The 19,814-nt window shown below is 39.6% G+C and overlaps 1 protein-coding gene across 2 annotated transcripts; it reads right to left on the bottom strand.

Annotated features, from left to right (window-relative positions):
• Positions 1–131: 131 nt before the first annotated feature.
• On the bottom strand, positions 132–18,189 carry nek8 (NIMA-related kinase 8). 2 transcript variants are annotated; one of them, XM_023287633.3, is made up of 15 exons: positions 18,052–18,189; positions 15,282–15,487; positions 12,902–13,134; positions 12,684–12,815; positions 12,022–12,230; positions 11,798–11,877; positions 11,525–11,709; positions 10,792–10,939; positions 10,185–10,261; positions 9,118–9,235; positions 8,841–8,991; positions 8,213–8,376; positions 7,638–7,790; positions 6,232–6,390; positions 132–4,590 (listed from the first exon to the last, which is right to left on the bottom strand). In XM_023287633.3, exons 1-15 carry the CDS (start codon positions 18,096–18,098, stop codon positions 4,562–4,564), a joined length of 2,091 nt encoding a protein of 696 aa, XP_023143401.1. In that variant the 5' UTR covers positions 18,099–18,189; the 3' UTR covers positions 132–4,561. The 2 variants fall into 2 exon arrangements, with proteins under 2 accessions (XP_023143401.1, XP_035811869.1); XM_035955976.2 differs by having other exon boundaries at positions 8,267–8,376.
• Positions 18,190–19,814: the final 1,625 nt, after the last annotated feature.

Raw genomic sequence — 19,814 nt, 5'->3', positions numbered from 1 at the left:
TCTGATCTCTCCTTTATGGATCTTTAATTAAGCTGTTGTCCGGCTGCAGTGGCCTCTAATGAGATCCACAGCTCTGCATGCACACATTTGCTATTTAGATGTCCACTGAAAGCCATTTAAATGAATGCACATTGAAGAAATAAACAGATGAATTTAAAAAAATACACACATTTACATCCACAGCTGGTGGAAACAGACATGAAAGCGTCTTTGCTGTTAACATCTAAGTCAAATAATTAGAATTAAACGCAATCCACAATTAATCAGTGCAGTCAGAGGTGACAGATGCCCCCTGCTGGTGGAGCAAACACACAAAATCTACATTATTCTCTGGCTTTTATGTTAATATCTTGCATAAATACACGAGAAAAATAACACCTGGCTTGCATTATCACGCTCACAAAATACAAATATGTGCACATGATTTCAAACGGTGTTCATAAACCGAACATCTTCACATCAGGATCATTTTTCACCTACTATTGCCACCGGATTACATCACCATTACATCATCACACAGGACAACAATGGCAGCTGAGCCCTGTCCTCAGAAAAAAGGTGTCTGAAATCAACAAGAAGTCCTTCTTACTGAGGGAGGAATGCAGATTAATTAGAAAAATGTCTGCTAATAACTGCAATAATGGCTCCGGCTGCTAATTAAACAGAAGCTGTTCCAAAGTGAGATGCAGGATAATGTGAGGATGAAGGGGGATGTGGAGGCGGTGCAGAGACTGTCACTGAGAGGGGTAGTTACTCAGTGAAAGATCTTTACTCTGAGGTGCACAACTACTTTCATTTATATGGCTCCCTGTCATGGGAAAGATCAGACACATTATTCCGCATAAATAGGATTTTCTTTAGCCAACAGCAATCAGATTCTCCCTAATTTAAGCCACTTATAAAAAAGAGCAACCTCGACAAGTCACAAATGAACAGCTACAGACCAATCTCTAATCTCCCATTTTTAAGTAAGATCATTGAAAAAGCAGTTTTTCAACAGCTAAACAATTACCTAACAAAAAGTAACAGTTTCAGTGTTTTTCAGTCAGGTTTTCGGCAGCATCACAGCACTGAGACAGCCCTTATTAAGGTGATTAATGACATCCGCTTAAGTACAGAAAGCGGCAGGATGACAGTCTTAGTGCTGCTGGATCTAAGTGCTGCGTTTGACACAGTCGACCACAATATACTACTCAACCGACTGGAGAACTGGGTGGGACTGTCCGGCACAGTACTAAACTGGTTCAAGTCTTACCTAAAAGACAGGAATTACTTCGTGTCTATAGGTAACTTTACGTCTGAGCAGACAGCAATTACATGTGGAGTTCCCCAAGGTGCCATCCTGGGGCCTCTTCTGTTTAACATCTACATGCTCCCACTGGCCCAGACTATTGAAAACAATAACGTAAGTTACCATAGCTATGCAGATGACACGCAGATTTACATTACAATGTCCCCAGGAGACCATGGCCCTATACAGGTGCTGGGAAAGTGTATTGAACAGATAAATGAGTGGCTGTGTCAGAACTTTCTTCAGCTAAATAAAGACAAAACTGAGGTAATGGTTTTTGGAGCCAAGGAGGGGTGATTAAAAGTGAGCTTAGAGCTTCAGTCTCTACGTACAGCTAAAAACCACAGACCAGGCCAGAAATCTGGGTGTGGTGATGGACTCAGAACTCAGCTTTGAAAAACACATCAAAGCAATTACAAAGTCGGCTTATTATCACTTAAAAAATATCTCAAGAATTAAAGGACTGATGTCTCAGCAGGACCTGGAAAAGCTCGTCCATGCGTTCATCTTCAGTCGGCTTGATTACTGTAACAGTACCTTTACAGGTTTACCTAAAAAAACACTCAGACAACTGCAGCTGATTCAAAACTCTGCTGCTCGAGTCCTCACTAAGACCAAGAAAGTAGATCACATCACTCCAGTTCTGAAGTCTTTACACTGGCTTCCTGTCACTCAGAGGGTAGATTTTAAAGTCCTGCTGCTGGTCTACAAAGCTTTAAATGGTTTAGGACCAAAATACATCAGAGACCTCCTGACTCAGTATATACCAACCAGACCACTCAGGTCATCTGGATCAGGTCTTTTATTAGTTCCCAGAGTGAAAACCAAAAATGGAGAAGCTGTATTCAGCTTCTATGCTCCGTATATTTGGAACAAACTCCCAGAAAACTGTAGATCAGCTGAAACTCTCAGCACATTTAAGTCCAGTCTGAAGACCTACCTGTTCTCAGCTGCTTTTGACTAAGTTCTTCTAAGAGTTATTTTAAATCTTATTTTATGACAAACTCTGCAGTGTAACTTTTAAAATGTCCTTGCTTCCCAACTTCTGTTTTTGATTCTTTTACTCTTCTGCATCCTTAAATTTTAATGACCTTTTTAATGATTTTATAAATGTGTTTTCTTTCTTTTTATAATTGTGTTTTCATCTGCTGTTTTAATGTCCTTGTGAAGCACTTTGAATCGCCTTGTTGTTGAAATGTGCTATATAAATAAACTAACTTTAACTTTAACTTTAATTTAACATGGCCAAACTAACATCAGGGTTTTTGCATGTTTTAAGCTGATCGGTGTTTTATTGTACCTGTGAAGATCTTTTTAAGTTAGATCACAAGAAAATGTAATTATGTAATTATAAGTAAAAGTAAATATAAAAATGCATAGTTAACTCTCAGCAGTGGTGAAAAGAACCACTTCAAGGTATTTAACTTTCTGTTCTATACTTGTACTACACCATGAAATGCACTTTTTTAAAGTTATGAATATACATATTGACATTATTTTAAAAAATCAACTAATAAATGATGATCTGTTGACTACCCCCACTGTGCACACTTAATCTAACCCTAACCCTTTGTTAGATATTTTTTTGTGCATATTTCAGCAAAAATTTGAAGGCAGTCCTTCCACTTCTAAGAGTATTTCTACACTGTATTATTTGTCTTTATGTCTATATGAATGTAGCATCTACACCATTGTTCAAAAGTCTGGGGTCACCTACAAATGTCTTTATTTTAGAAAGAAAAGCAGTTTTTTTCAATGAAGATAACATTAAATGAATCATGAATCCAGTCTAGACATTGTTAATGTGGTAAATGACTATTGTAGCTGGAAACAGCTGATTTTAATGGAATATCTCCATAGGTGTACAGAGGAACATTTCCAGCAACCATCACTCCCTGTCTACTATATAGAGCGCTTCATTTTCTTTTCTTTTTCTGAATTGAAGTGTGGGGTGAACACAGTTCTGTCGATTGTATGTGTGCTACTTACAGAGTGAACTCGTGGACAAATCACTGACTGGACCTACTGGGCACAGGACAAATGAGACATTGGACTGTGGTCTCATCCCATAATTGCAATTTAAATAAATTATTTACAACATTAAAATCACCTGCCTAATACTGTATTGGTCCCAAGACAAGATGGACAAGACGATCAATGTTCACTTCACATGTCAGTGGTTCCAATGTTTTGGCTGATGGGAGCATGTTCCAGAAAGCGACATGAAATAACCAAAAAGGGACGCAAGAGAGATAAAATAACAACAAAGACACAAAATGGCAACAAAAAGATGCAAAACAACCAACAAGAGATGCAAAATAACCCAAATGTGACAGAAAATGGCCTCAAAGAGACACAGAATGGCTACAAACAAGTGCACAGCGAGCAAAATGTGACACAAAGCAACACAAAATTAAATGCAAAGGACAACAGAGAGATGCAAAACAATCAAAATTAGACACAAAATGAACACAACGAGGCATAAAATGATGTAAAACATTAGAAAGATGCACAGCTGGAGACACAAAACAACCACCAATGACATCTGTGTGGCTTTCAGTGTGGGTTTATGTTTGTCGGGGGGACGACTGGGGGTCTTTTATTCGTCTGTGCACAGGGGCCCATTGGTTCATAAATCGTCCATGAGTGAACTGTTGAGTGCTTATTATGCAGAGCAGTGAAAGGGTGAACAAGGGAGTGATTTCTGACTCAGCCCGTCGTTATCTGGTTTGAACACTGCTGTATTAGAGGACTAATCCAAAAGGCACAAAGTGAGCACTGATGATGTGACCCAGATGAATGTGTTCATTCTGTTTGATTGATGATCGCTCAAGTGGCTTCATTCTTTTCCTCTCATTCACCAAGTTGCTTAAGAAAGCTCAAACCAGTCTGACTTTTGCTGGCCTTTCACAGTTTATCGTGCAAACGCTGCACGTGAGCGAGGACAATAGCTCTCCACATGACAGCTGCCTAATGACATCCTCTAATCCAGCTCCAGTATCAGTGTTGCAACATTCCTCTGACCTACCTGTTGTGATACACCTGCTGCCACAGACAGGTCATGACCTTTTCTGAGCTTTGCTCCACGTTATCAAGCTGCTGACTCAAACAAGCAAACATTCCTGAAAGAAAAACGATGGACCAGACAGAGAAGAAGAACAAGAGAAAATCTGAAGCCGCAGCTGCAGAATGAAAGGAAACTGAAGAAGTTGTCCTCCTCCTCCTCGTGCCACTGCCAGCTTTCATGACGGCCACTGAGAGGGTTAGTTTTCATCTCGGGACCGGCTCCTCAAGCAGAGCTGAAACAAGAGAGACAAGAAAAGTCAGTACAGCTGAAATTAGTAAACTGGCCTTTGTTTGAGTGGTTTGATCTTCTCCTCTTTATACGACAGTAAACTGAATCTGAAGATGCCACCTTAACCTAAAACCATCTCTGTATCCTGACTTGTTGCACAAAAAATTCCTTCAGTTTATCTAAGTGTCAGCACATGACTTCACATTGTACAGACTGCTGTAGGTCAATGAATCAATCTGCAGATCAATAGAGGCTGATGGTTAATTAAATGAATGAACTGAACATGAACTGAATGCAGTTTTTGCTCACTGCTAAGAATTAAAATTTGGCCTGTGGGTTTTTTGTGAACAAAGTTTCTGTTTACCAAAACACTTTATGTGCATCCCTCAGGTCTAAATGAATGCATTTCCTCCTTCATAAAACATAAAGTTTGGAACCTGCACTTTCATATTCATGTTTACTGGCTTGTGTGTTTCCTGATATGTTATCACAACATGCTGATCACAGGAACAATGAACAAAGTGTGTTTAGTATCACACACATGCATCTGTTCAGGATAAACAAAGCCGGAACCCACGTAGTGAAACTTTGCTCTGTGATGATTCCAGCTACTCTTTACATTCTGATGTTTATATTATGGAACACAGTCAAAACAATAGACCAGGAAAAAATCTCACACAGTGGACTCAAATCATTTCCTAAATTTGATTTTGTTGGTCAGATGGAGACTAAAAACTAATTTCAGTTCACTTTTTTCCAATTATGTGACATCAACTCTCTGTACGTAATTTACTGACATGATCTACTATGCATATGATTATATATTGAAAAGAACAGTGTTTGTGTTGAGTAATTTCATTCCTTCATAAGTTAAAGTACATGTAAATACTATAATAATATAAGAAATGTGACTATTTCATTAAAACTCAGCTCCTTGTCTGGTCTTAGAGGCAAAATCTTTGTCACTTGTGTGCTCATGTAACTGCTTGTAGCTGAAAATGTTCTGTAATAACAGTCCATCCCTCTCACAGCAGTGGGTCTCCATGTATTTATCACATAGCTCAGGTCAAAGGAAACATTTCAGCAGCAGCAGCCCTGCAGCCCACATCAAGGATTACTAACATCTCTGTTACTTATTAAATTGGGATGCAGTTTAATCTTCTCTAATTCTGTAGCTATTTTGAATTCGGAGTGTAATCCCACCTTCAGTGTTTGTCAGTTTTCATTAGAATCTGGTGGATTGTGCACATCACTGTTGTTTTCTGTTCCTCTCACTAGAAGCTCTGTAGTCATGATTCAGGTTTGTCTAAAATTATTAGATGTAAAGCAAACTTGGACTGAATTCTTGTTGAAAGAAACGGTCTGATCGAGTGTAGCTAAAAGGAACAAGTTTGTTGATGTAAATAAACAACCACCTGTGTCTCTATGTGCTTAAATATTTAATACTTTAGGTCTGTGGTTGCTGCTGTAACTTTCAAACCTACAAATCAGTCCTTTCGCAATGAAAAACATACATCTCTGCCAACGATATCAGCAGAAGCTTGTTTCAAGTTCATCCGGTCTTTCATCTGGGGATCAGTTAGATTATAGCACATCCCAACATCTCACAGTGTTTGTTAACAGAGGGTAATAAGTGAAATATTACGTTTTACTGCCAGCAGAGTGTTGCCATGACAACAAGCCACCGATGTCACCGTGAACGGGTGACTCTCGTCGAGCTGCACCGCCTTTGGTATCCCAGAGTCCTCCTCTTTTCTACCGAGCCGGCCGCGGGCCCCCTTTCCCCACGTGTACACCTCCCCTTCTGCAGAAAACAGGAGAAGAAGGAGCTGTGAGACCCCCAGGACGCATTAATCCACACAAATCTTTAACTGACAGCTCTGTCGCTCCTGCAGTGGAAGCATAATGGCTCAATCTGTAGGAAGTCAGAGTCGAACAAAGCCTTTCTTCAACAAAGAAAACCTGTAGGCAGAGCTGGCCCTGCTGGCTTCTCCCCAGGGAGCCAATCGCTGGCACAATGTGACATTTTACCATTTTACCCTCAGATGAAAGAACAGCACACACACACACACACACACACACACACACACACACACACACCCGCACGCACACATGCGCACACACACACACACACACATGCGCGCACACACACCGCACACACACACACACACACACACACACACACACACACACACACATCTGTTACCTATCTGCTAAGCCACGTATTTAAAGAATCATCCCATGGTTTTCTATGTTTACCACATTAGCTAAAACACTTGTATAGTTTAGTTTATTAGTGACAAACTTTGAGTTCACTTTAATGTGACATAAAAATAAACCTGCAGAGATCTGAAATCCACCACACTGGATGTTCAGTCGACTTTGTTTTAGAGTTAAAGTTACTTTACTGCTACTTAAAGGGACAGTTTGAAACTGAGTGACTTAAAATGCCCTCAGTGTCCCAGAGTCCTCGTTTCCTCTGAAAGCAGCTAAACCGCAGATATGATAAAATGTTGCCTCTGCTGAAAGCTCAGATGAACGCTGCTATTAAACAACTCCACTGAGCAACATCTCATACATTTTAACACAGAACATTTATGCATGTTTTTAATTTTTCAGCAGCCGACTGTTTAGTTTCAGAGGGTGGGATTTACTGCTCGTTTAGGAAAATAGTTTGTTTATGTATTAACTTTAACTTGTCGTATATCTGCACAATAATCCCCAAAATATCATGTTTGATAAAGTGATAATACAAAGTGTAATGTAAAGCTACACAAACTGCTGCTGTTAGCCATGCTAGCTCTAATAGGCTATTTTCTTTTTTCCAAATCAAGCAAGTCTAATTCACTGAACAGATTTTGCTCTGATTGCAACTTAAGATGTGTTTGTACATGCACATTTCTCCCTCTTACTAGTACAGTATTCCAGTGAACTCAACCATACATCAACCTGAACAGGGTGGATAAAGTAGCTGAACTCACCTGTGCAGGTGTTATAGGGCCTTTACAAACAGAGGGGATGAGGGTATTAAATTTATTCTCTTCTACTCACCAGATCCAATGGCTAAGGTGAAGGCGTCGCCACAGGCAGCCATGGTGATACCCTGCAGGCCGGGCACCAGGTAGGGAACACGGCTGCTACGACGGGAACTGCAGCCCATCTGTCCGTGCTGGTTGCTGCCGAAGGTAAAACACTGACCTCTTTCTGAATAGCGAAAAGACACAGACCAAGACAATGTATGAAAATCCCACTAGTGGTGGTGTCAAGTGTTTTATTTTTGAAATTGAACATCCTAAAAGACTGCACTTCTGTTTTTTTATTATTTTGCTTTAGCCCTTTAGCTTTACTGAAGGAATGTAACATGTTGTGATCTTTCTTGGAAGTTTTTCATTTAACGTGGAGCTTGAAAAAAATGCTCTTGCACACAACAGAGAAGCTGTATCAACAGTTCCAAACAAAAATATCATCTGCACTGACGCTGCCTTATGGAGGTCTGAGAATCAAAATGTTTTGCAGGATTCTTACTCTCCACCTAAACTTGTACTGCAAGATGCAGCATAGACAGAAAACTACAGTTTATGCTGTAAAAATATGATTTGACAGAATGATACTGTGAGTTTCTTAACTTGTAACAGCAACAGAATGAGCCGTGCCGAGGTCAATGTAAACAGTCTTCTCACTGTTGAGCGGGGCTGATTGGACCGGACTGCAAGAATGAACTTCTTCCACTTGATTCGAGGGATTTGGTTCCTCTCCTGATGCAGTCTTGTCCAGGCCAAGCTTGTTGAACCTGACCAAAGACATTTTTAACAGAAACAGTATTGTAGCATTCATCAGAACCTTTTATAGTGGTACTTATACATAAACTTAAGTCTGTCACAAGACTCAGGTGTTCAGGTGTCTGAACTGTAGTTCTTCAGCCTGAACTGTTATGTTTACTGCAGTTATACCTACTGACAGAGATCTACATCATCTCAGGGAAAGAGATTAACAATGGCTACAAACAAAATGTCATTCTCAGAGAATGTTGTCTCACAGGTTGTGCACCAAGAAACTATCTCTCTGAACCTTTAATCTACCACCACCCCACACACATGACATTGACATTTAAGCCTATGGGAGGTGCAGTTTATTATCCTTTAAGGAAAACATGCAGTGAAAATGTCATCTCATGAAATGTAGAAAAGGTGCGTTTCTCTGCTCATCATTAACTCTTCCCAGTCAGTATTTCTGTTTTAGAAACAGAATAATTACCTGTTGCTTCCACATGCCACAATGCTGTATTGGGTGCTGATTATCATGGAGCAGTCGACTCCACAAACTACCCTCTGGGCTTCAAATTCCACAGGTAGACACACCTGCTGTGGACAGTTGTGGGTGTCTTGGGTGCCGAGCCCGAGGCGACCTTCCAGACAGAGACCCAGCAATCAGTGTGAGACGCTGCTGCCATAAATCAGTGACGTGACAACAAACACCCCAAAGAAGAAAACGGCACGAGTTAGTTAGAAAACAACTGGCTGAATTACTTTACCATTGTCTCCTCTTCCCCAGGCAAATACTTCTCTTTCATTGGTCACAGCGAGAACATGGGAAGCACCGCAGGACACCTGAACCAGCTCGTAGCCGAGGAGTGCCTCCACTATCTTGGGCTGAGAGCAAAAACAGAGAGGAAAGAAATGTGCAATTACAGATTTTTATCAAAAAGCCATATGGGTGCAGCATCCTGGTAGCCTTGTGGATAAATGTATAAATTTAACTGGAACATCAAGTTCAGCAAGGGCCCTTTTGTTTTCTGTCATCATTCTCCTTCTATTTCCTGTCCAGTAAGTGCTAAAAATAACCGCTTCCTTATACAAAGTCATAATCATATATTATTATTCATTTTAAGGCTTGTTCACCATATCTGTGGCCTTTCTCCTCACAATTTCTAACAGGAAACGCACATTATAGCATAAAAATGAATAAAAAATGTCATGAACTGCTTCATAAATATATTCAGCATCAAGAAAAAATCCCAAATGAGCAGAAGCAGCTTCAGTGCCCTCCGAAAAAAAAGCAACAGCAAAATCTGTGCTTTTACTACTTTCTTGATTTGAATTTCAGATCAAAGCACAGCAGTGAGGGAAAAACTCGACTTTAGAATTTACTTTACACTATTTATATAAATATAAAACATATCAAAAGTATGTGGACAGTACAGTGAAACTTGACTGTACTGTTTGCAAACTTATGTATGTATTAATGCACATCGTACTGGATTAACCATCATTTTAATATGTTAAACTGAGCAGGAACCAACTGGAAGTATGACACAGTATAATAGACAGCAAGAAGTAACTAATATTGTAAATTTGTCTACCTAGTGGAGAAAACTGTTATAAATATAAACTCAGTTGCCCTTCATGAAGGTGATATGTTCACTTTTAATTTGAGAGATGTTTCTAATATTTAGTCTAATTTTATTTAAATATGGTAAACAAAATATGTGAAACACCAGCAGAACTGTTATATTACACTGCTGTAGTTTGGTTGTTTAATAAACTTATGGCAGAGTTTGCATTTAATGTGACAGTGAAATGTTCTCTCATGAAGTCGTACCTGTGTTACATCATTGAAGTTACCGTGTCCCAGACAGCCATTGCTCCCGCTCCCAAACGTCATGATAATGCCCCTGTCTGCAAATTGAAAATAAAAAAGAAGGGATTAACGGTACTATTAGTTGATGAGTGGAGGTGTATTCTTATGTAGACCAACAGAATGCTTCTAATCCCTATCTAGGAAACGCTAATCTATGTCAGTGAAAAGTGATGAAAGTGAGGCAACTGAGCCGAGAGGAAGGGTCTTTAATCCCGTGTTATCTGCTTTGCAATGCTGGACGGACTGTCGGCAGCCTCCTAAAGTGCTCCGACACACAGTGAAACACCGTTTCAGCTCAACAAAAATGACACCTCCAAACTGCTTGGCAAGCATGGAGAGGTTTATTTTATGAGTGGCTTCACGCTATCGAGAAAAAGAACTGGCTGTAGCCACACTTTCATACGTACACTCAGATGCTGCCTCTGTGTTTTTCAGCTATTTCTTGCAGAGTGTTGGGGGCAGAAAGCAGAGAATAAACACTGATTTCCTATAGCAGAGTTCCTAGCTGCACTGACTGGGCATAGCTGTGACTTTCTGATGGCTATCCAAAGACGAACGCACCACCAACCTGTCATGCAGGTGGTGAAGAGATCGCCACAGGACACGGATTTGATGGTGACTCCAGACTGACCCTCGAGGAAGCGAGAAATGAACTGAGGCTGCATCTGCTCCACCACACCGGGAAGACTGGCCTCCCCAGACCCCACTGACGGAGCCTGTGACGATAAATGATTATAAGGCTGTGTGAGCAGAGAGTCTCTTTCTGGCAGCAGCAGAGTGAGAACGCACCTCTTTCCTGGAAAACATCAAGTTAAAAGAAGAATCTGCCCTCTGATGCATCATTAGACACCATCAGGCTGTGATGTTCAACCCTGCCTAGGTGTCATTTTACTATTAAATAACCGTATTATCTAGCATGCCTCATTTAGTGATTTTCTACCTTTCCTAGACTTTCCTGGAATTCAGAAAATGGGCACAAACATGTTGTTTTCAACAAAATGATGTTGGCTGTTTGCTCTGTAAACTACCAGAGCAATTGCTCCTATTTCTGACTCTTCCACTCTAAATTTCCTCCTGTAATGTGGCTTTTGAGTCTACAAGACCACACCGAAGACAGCTACCAGTGATATTTTCCACAAAATGTACTGTCTTGTGAGTGTTTTAGAAATAAATCATTGAGTAATGGAAATCTTGCAGCTGTGAGTACATACTGAGCAGTGGGAACATCAACAAGTGACTGTACCTTATAATTCATTACTTCAAGAAACTTTCAAAGCAGCTAAAGCTAAGTCTACACAGACCTCCCATGTTATCAGACGGCCGGACTTGGTGACTCCCATCTTCTGCGTGCGACCAAGAGACACCTGGAGCACTTCAGTGTTGAGCATCGGCAGGCGGAGAGGCGTTGAGATGCCACTGCCCCACGTATACACTGAGGACAGCGGGAGAGAATGCAGCTTTCCAGATCCTAAACCCACTGATCCATCTGTTACAGCCCAAGAAGACACAGCTGAGTTCATAGTTCCAGTATTATGGTCTGTCTTGATTTCAAATAATTATATTATGTGTTTCACCTCTGGATCTGCTAGTAGGAACTCTCCCTCCTGGTCTGTCTTGAGGACCAGTTTGCACAGTAGACAGTGGTTTCTCAATCCTGGAGGAAAAAAGTCAGTGGTGGAGGTTTTGTATGAAGAATATAGATAAAGACAGAATTAGCTGCACAAAATTTGTAAATCTGACTCTCAAATATAAATAAAAATAGGTCAATCTTCTCATTACTGCTGCATTAAGGCCCCACCTTCGCATTTTCACGTTGCCTATATCCGTGTAGAGGTTAAGCAGGGGCCTGATGCATATTGGAAGAGCCATTATTTCAGTGAGTTGAGGCCGCTTGGATGGATCCAGATTGAGCATGTTGAGGATGAGCTGTCGGAGCTCTGGGCTGTACCGGTCTGAGATCGGAGCAAAGGTACCGCTCATGATCTTCAGAACGAGGGCGGGTAGATTCTGAAGCAAAATTAGAGAGTAAAATAATGAGATGCATTACATATGAGTGGGAAAACTCAAAAAAATCTCGACCAAAGAAATAAGGTTTTCAGATTAGTAAACCACTGTGGAATTGGTAGTGAAGAGAGATTTGAGCTAAACCAAAAAAAAAAAAATTTGAATTAATTATTGATTTGTGTGAAAATCAAAAGCCCTATCCAATCTGCTCCATGCTTTAAAATGAGACAACCTGAAGTCTTCATATGAAATGTTCTGAGAAATGGTAGGAATCTCTCTCGGTGTACATAATGCAGCTGTGATGGTTGTTAGGATGGTTTCACTGCCTTTGCACACAGCAAGAGTTGATGCATTATGAATTCACAAAGAATAATAAAGTTGTAAAAGCTAACAGAAATGTAGATTTTTCATTACATCCCAAAAAAAGGATTACTACAAAGAAAATGCTTTAAGTACAGCAGCTTCGAAGGCTCTCTTGAGGCTTGCCAGCTCATACAGCACGCAGCCTAAAGCCCAGATGTCACTCTTCTGGTTGTACGGCTTTCCTTCACACAGCTCTGGGGAGATGTAGCAAGGAGTCCCAACCACCTGTGGAGTAAAGAAGAAGCTACTGTTTCATGTTAACACATATTCTGTTATCATACTATTTCCCAAATAAAGGCATATCTGCTCACTGTGTAGGCTTTGCTCTTGCTGACAAGGATTTTGGAGATGCCAAAGTCACCGATTTTGACAATCATCTGGTGCTTATCAAGAAGAATATTCTGTGTCTTGAGGTCTCGGTGCAGGATGAGTTTGTTGTGTACATGGTACAGAGCAAGTAAGATCTGTACGAAGAAGTGAAGAATGGTGTCCTCGTCCAGCAGGGAGTTACAACGCTTCTGTATGTAGTCCGCCAAGGTGCCTCCTGCACAAAGAATATTTAGCAAAGATGATTTCTGTTCATTCAAACTATAATAAAACAGCAGTTAGTGGGCTGCAGTGATATGATAATGTGAATTGAACAGGTTGTCTCCTCAGTGCAGAAGTGATGTAAAGTATGTAAACTCCAGACAGAAAGATGCCAGGCCTGGGCCAGGATGCAACGATGCTAACCACCGAGCCACTGTGCAGCCCCCTAACAAATCCCAAAAGCTAAAAATAGAAAACCAAGTCTGAAAAAAGTCCTAAACAAAGAGAAAAACCAGGACAACACCAGCACAAAATTTGCCATAAATTAGTCCTAAACCACACCAAAATCAATCCACAACCAGTCCAAAATGACTTCAAAGCCAGCCCAAAGCCACCGGTCTGAAACAAGCCAAAACATATCTAACGCCAAGTCCTAAACCAGCCACAACAAAAGCCAGCAGAAAGCATCTACACTTTCTATCAGTGGTTTCGCTTGATGACAAGAAACAGAACACTAAAACCATTTTTACAAATCCAGTTACACAGCATAAAATGTCCTTTTTTAACAACAGAGTTTGCTTCCTGTGAAACTTTAATTCACTTTAGATTACACAGTAATGAAAAAAACATTAAATTAAAAGACACAGACAAACCAAAAATGCTACTGAAATAAAGTACAGTGAAGATGGCTCACAGATCCTCTGATGTGGTGTGCACTATCAAACATAAGATCTAGAAAGCCGTTCCAACATTTTATCCGTCACTATCAATGATGGTTAGGATGATGGGCACATTCTGGGCACAGTGGTTTGGAGTTAAAAAGGAGTTTGCAGGCCAAAAAAATGAGGTTACATAACATCCTGGGTGTGTTTGGTAGGATGACAGTCTATGTAATGCAGCGGTAGATGTGGTGACTTCAGGTAGGTGAATTCTACTAGTGATTTCACAGTAACTTAAGACAAAGATAAAGCACAAGACTTACAGTAACTACATCAAATTATTATAACAATAGGAGGAGGAGAACACAACATGACAATGACAAGATAATAAAACAAAAAGACGAGGAAATAAATCTTCAACAGAATATAAAAACACCAAAGGGCATTGGAGCATACGTCAAACCTTCATAGGCAGCAGAGTAACATTGAATTGTATTGAATTTTATTTATTATAATATGTATGGGTATGTAAGCATGATATATAAATACACAAAAGTATGTATGCATATATATGTATGTGTGTGGGTGTGTATACTTTGCTGTGTGTTGTGTAACCTTCAGCAAGCTGCTGTAAATGAATCACCCCAAGTGGAATCAATAAAGCTGTTTGAGTTGAATTGGGGCGGCACAGTGTATCGGTGGTTAGCACAGTCGCCTCACAGCTAGAAGGTTTGCATCCCGGCCTTCCTGGGATCTTCCTGCATGGAGTCTCCATGTTCTCCTGTACATGTGTGGGTTTTCTCCAGGTTCTCCAGCTTCCTCCCACAGTCCACAAACATGCTGAGGTTAACTGGTGATTCTAACTAGTCTGTAGGTGTGAATGTGATTGTGATCGTTTGTCTCTATGTGTAGCCCTGTGATAGACTGTTACCTGGCCAGGTGAACCTGTGATAGACTGTTACCTGTCCAGGTGAACCTGTGATAGACTGTTACCTGTCCTGGTGAACCTGTGATAGACTGTTACCTGTCCTGGTGAACCTGTGATAGACTGTTACCTGTCCAACATGTCAGCCTGCCTTAAGCTGTGAATAGCTAATGAATTGTATTGAACTGAATTTACCTGAATTGAAACCAATATAAATGAATCAGTGTTACGAATCTGTAGAAGATCCATCGAGTGACTGAATTCAAGCGTAAGGATGAAAACTGTAATATAGAAAGAGAGCCCAAGGGTTTGACAGCAAATGTTTGGTCTTTAACCTGATAGCATGAACAGCCAAACATGTTCAGTCTCATGATTTCAGGGTCGCATCTCTATTTTTTACACGATAAGTCACTTAATTACACTGCCTCACACAAACTGAGATATTGGATGTTCTAATGCGGTCCTTCCAGGCCTGGCATGGGAACAGGAACAGGCCTGATGGAGCCCTGCAGCACTAAATCATGGGAAAAGTGAGCTGCTGTACAATGAACAAAAAGAGGTTATGTAATAAGATCTTACCTGGTGCATATTCCATGGCTATCATGAGGGCCTTGTCTTCCAGGAAGTTCTCATAGTACTCTATGATATTTGGGTGGTTGAGCAGTTTGAGCACCTGACACTCGTTCTGGGCCGCCAGACGCTCATCTCGTGACATCTGCTCCACTGGGATCTCCTTCAGGATGACAAAGGCCCCGTCGCTGCGCCTGCGGCACAGGTGAACAATCCTGACAGGCGAGGAAAGTGGAGAAAAATGAAGAACATATTGCCTTGAATAAAGAATAGGAGGATGATTTGTGGCAGTTTAGGTTCAGTGATATGAACCTCAAAGAGCTTTTGCACTGACTTTGTTAGTGACAGTCAAGCAGTGTGTACATTTTGAGGTAAGTGATGTATAAAAAGAAAAAGTACACATTGTGGAAAAGATGCTGCTTTCACACTGCTGTCTGAACATTGAAGAACTAATCTTACTGTTAGATACACTGCTGGTTTTCTAGTCCAGAATATAATGAGAAGGACCATGCTGACACATGCACTCATTAGGTGTGAGACATGTAGTTTTTGCTTTCCTGTGAAAGTCCAAAACATGATCAGTGAAGTGATGACTAATCAGTCAGCAGAAAACACAGCACAAAGTAATGATAATATTAATGCAGAGAAAGACAGATTTACTGCTTCTTAATACTGTTGTTACACAAGAACAACCTTATTAGAATGGAATTTGTTCAAAAGTACATTTCTGTCACATAACAAACATCATCTCTTATGAAACTACAGTATGTTCAGCATGTACAGTAATGGGAATTATCAACAAACACAGAGACAACTTCAAAGTAACCATGGAGCAAAAAAGTTCCTGAATGACTGCACTGTGCAAATCTCCACTGCACTTTACGCTGAATTATTAAGTTTCAAAAATGGTTATTTCATCACACAATATAGAACAATGTTGTCTGTGCTGTTACATAACAGTGTGCCTATTGTACCTATCCAGTATTTGCAAAATGCTTAAGAGTATAATTTACATAGCATTGTCTCTTGTTCTTTGCCATCTTACATCACATTACATTTCATAACAGGGAAGCTGAGGTTGTCAGACTATGAATGCTGACTATCTGAAACATCTTATTGGGACACCTAATACATCTGAGCCATTACTAACATTAATAAAGGCTGGAGTGTTTGTCCTGCAATAAGTGAGTCAAAATGTCTGCTGTCTCCTTTTATACTCATCACTCATTCCTTAGGTTTTAAATACAAAATCATACTGTATTGTACATCATAAAAAAGATGCTTGCTATGTACTAAATTTGTCAACAGTGTACATACTTAACATCCTAACCAGATAAACTAGATAAAATTTCAGGGAAACAGTAAAGCACAGCTTTATTACGATTACATAACTCTATGAAACTGTGACTTCTGTTGTCTTTGAGTGATTTTACTTATATTTTTATGCTAATACACTTAAGTGAAGTATTTTTAAACTAAAGTACTGGTACTTTTACATAAGTAAAATTTCTGAGTACTTCTTCTACTACTATTACTTCTTCTCACCATTTGGAACCAGTTTGTGCCAAAAACAATTGCTTCTAAAAACCTGAATGCCCACTTTCTTAATGTCTACAGCTGCTTTATGTGGATGAAACAGTGAAAACATGCAGATGTTTATAATTTTGTGTCAGTGGTAACAACAGAGTGATGTCATTGTTGAAGTTTAATGCTTCTTGTAACTGAATAATTGTGTCCAAAGAAATGTTTGCAGTTTTATTGCATAATCTATTGATTATGCAATAAAACTGCATAATGAGATGCATTAAATATGCATGGGAAGAGATGCATATAGCTCTTCAAAACTAATTAGCCAACATGTTCAATCAGTTCAACAGATAACACTGAAAGGAAAGCTTGTACTCTCTTCATGGCATCATCAGTAAAGCTGAGATACTACAGCTTTATTCCAGTCCTTAGGGTGTATGTGTTTGGTGTGACTATTATGCTTGTTTAGATCAGCTAACTAGTATCATGTGCAGATGGTTCTATACACTAAATAAAGTATGTCTTTATCTCTCTTCACCCTATGGACTATACTCTTTAAAATATAACCAAAGTGAACATATTTGTCATTTTGATGCATTAATAATATTTCAGTCACCGTGTAGCAGCTGCAGCTGCATTTTTGCCTAGTGGAAAACTGTATTTTATGAGTTGATTTGGTCCTTTAAAGCCATTAAAACCTAGAAAAAATGGATTGATTTTACTGTGGAGATAAGGATAACTGCAAAAGAGGTATTTAATTTGTGACTGTTTGACCCAGACAAAAGCAGCTGTGGATGTGTAGAAAAGTGAACGATCACTTTTATGGCACAGCACCGCCAGATTTTTTATTTACAGGTTCACACAACGAAACTACACGGTAATATAGCATTACTAGATGAACTAATATTGTCTTTTATCTAGACAAACCAATAAAACACACAAAAGATCTACAAAAGGAAAGTGAAATGGGAACCAATCTGTAAACTATGCGATTAGTTTATAGCTTAGAAAACAAAATTCTATCAAATATTTCACCTAAATATGCTTAAGAAAGCTTTATGATAAACCACGTCAAATGTTCCGTTACTTCTGACGTCACCATCTTCTTCTTCTTCCGTTACTTTTAGAGATAAAAGCTGAGTTTTAACAGAGTTCTGCCGTTTTTAGCCCACCTCTGCCAGTAACGTTGTTCACACAGACCGATGATGTGTCACAGAACGTTTCAAAAAGTGATACTAAAGCCAGACTTTACCCGAAAGCTCCTCTTCCAACAACTTTGATTTTCTCGTACTTCTCCATCGCCGCTCCTCCCAAACGCTTCCGCCGTCTCCTGGCAACCCAGGCCCAGAGCTACGGCGGCCACCGGGGGACAAAACAAGAGAAACTCAAACTTTGCAGCCAGAGAGAAGAAAAACGGTGACACACACTTTCCTTAGCTGAGATACGGTTTTAATGAACATTCTCCGACACAGGGAAATATTAAAGACAGAAAAAATCTGCAAACACGCAATTCCTTGTTATTTTCAATCAGTTTTCCTGTGCTTTGGCAAGAGAAGACAATGTGGCTGTAGCAGAATAGAATAGAATAGAATAGAATAGAATAGAATAGAATAGAATAGAATAGAATAGAATAGAATAGAATAGAATAGAATAGAATAGAATAGAATAGAATGGCTTTATTGTCATCATACACAGCATGACGAAAATGTAGATAGCTTCCACTGGACAGTGCACAACAACAAGCAATAAGTAATAAAATATTAACATTAAATAATAAAATCAAATGTACATATATAACAAAACAATATTAAAAATGACATCTGCAAAAGAGGCCAGATATATACAATATGGGAGGTAAATGAAATGAAATAAGAACCAGCAGAATATGATAATATGTCAGGAAATTGCACAAAAGCAGCAAAAAATGACATTGTGCATTCAGGTAGAAGGTGTTTGTAGCTCACCCTAAATGCTATTTTTATGTGTATGCTGACATGCAGATGATACATTCCCTCCGATGTTTGTAAAGTTATTGCTTAATTCCCCTTTCAGTCTTTAATCAGAATCTACGCTTGTGTATTTCAGTACAGACAAATGTATTTTCAATGTATTTGAGCAACTATAAATAGCAGTCAGTGTTTGCAGCTGGGTCACATGTTAGAGAAATTAATCTATTGGTTGGACTAGAATGTTATTTACTGAAACTAAATTTCAATAAGTCGAAAGTGTGGGAAAAGATGAGCAACTGGTTCAGCTTGACTGGAAGTTCTCTCAATTGTTCTACGACTTCACATTTTTTGTTAAATGCTCAAAATTACAGCTTTTACAAATATTCAAAGTAAAGGCAAATAGCAGGTTCAGTTACAGTAAAAATAAGAAAAGCACATCCTTTCTTCTTGTACTTGTCTTTTATTTAATCTGTTTTCATGTCCTGACTCATAAATGACAATTTATTTGCACCTGTAAATGTTTGTGTGGAGTCTAGTTGTGCATCCAGGAAAGCTAAACAAAGGTGCATATCAGGATTTTTGTCTAATATTGCTTTAGTAGTCTTGTTTAAAGTCTGTTGTGCTACTTTTGTCATGGCCTGTTTCCAGAAAAGTGGCTCGGTACTTTGACTTTACAAACCAAATTACTGAGTTTGTGCCAGTAGACTTTCTATGTTTTGACATGCCAGAAGAATCCTCTGTGAGATATCTGACTGTACAGTAACACCAGGTAGCAGGTGAACTGAAGTAAAAAGTGAGACAGATGCGATTAGTGCAGCGTCTTGAGCCTGGACTTTGGATACTGCAGTCTTACATCCAGACACCTGGTGATTATAAAGCGCCTTCCCCTTGTCTGAGATAAGCAGGATGGGGGCTGCAGGAGCACTGTTTCCCCTCTCTGCCATGACGGGGATAATATCAGCTTTGTGCTGTGACAAAGCCTGCTCTGTGCTGTGCTGAACGCATACCTCCACTATCATCATCAATCGGAAATAATGATATATCACCACAAACAGTCATCTGCATG

This window comes from Amphiprion ocellaris, chromosome 7, assembly GCF_022539595.1.
Source record: "Amphiprion ocellaris isolate individual 3 ecotype Okinawa chromosome 7, ASM2253959v1, whole genome shotgun sequence".
NCBI classification, from domain to species: Eukaryota; Metazoa; Chordata; class Actinopteri; family Pomacentridae; genus Amphiprion; species Amphiprion ocellaris.
The sequence above is the reverse complement of the archived record's forward strand: the minus strand, read 5'-3'. Positions and strand labels throughout refer to the sequence as shown.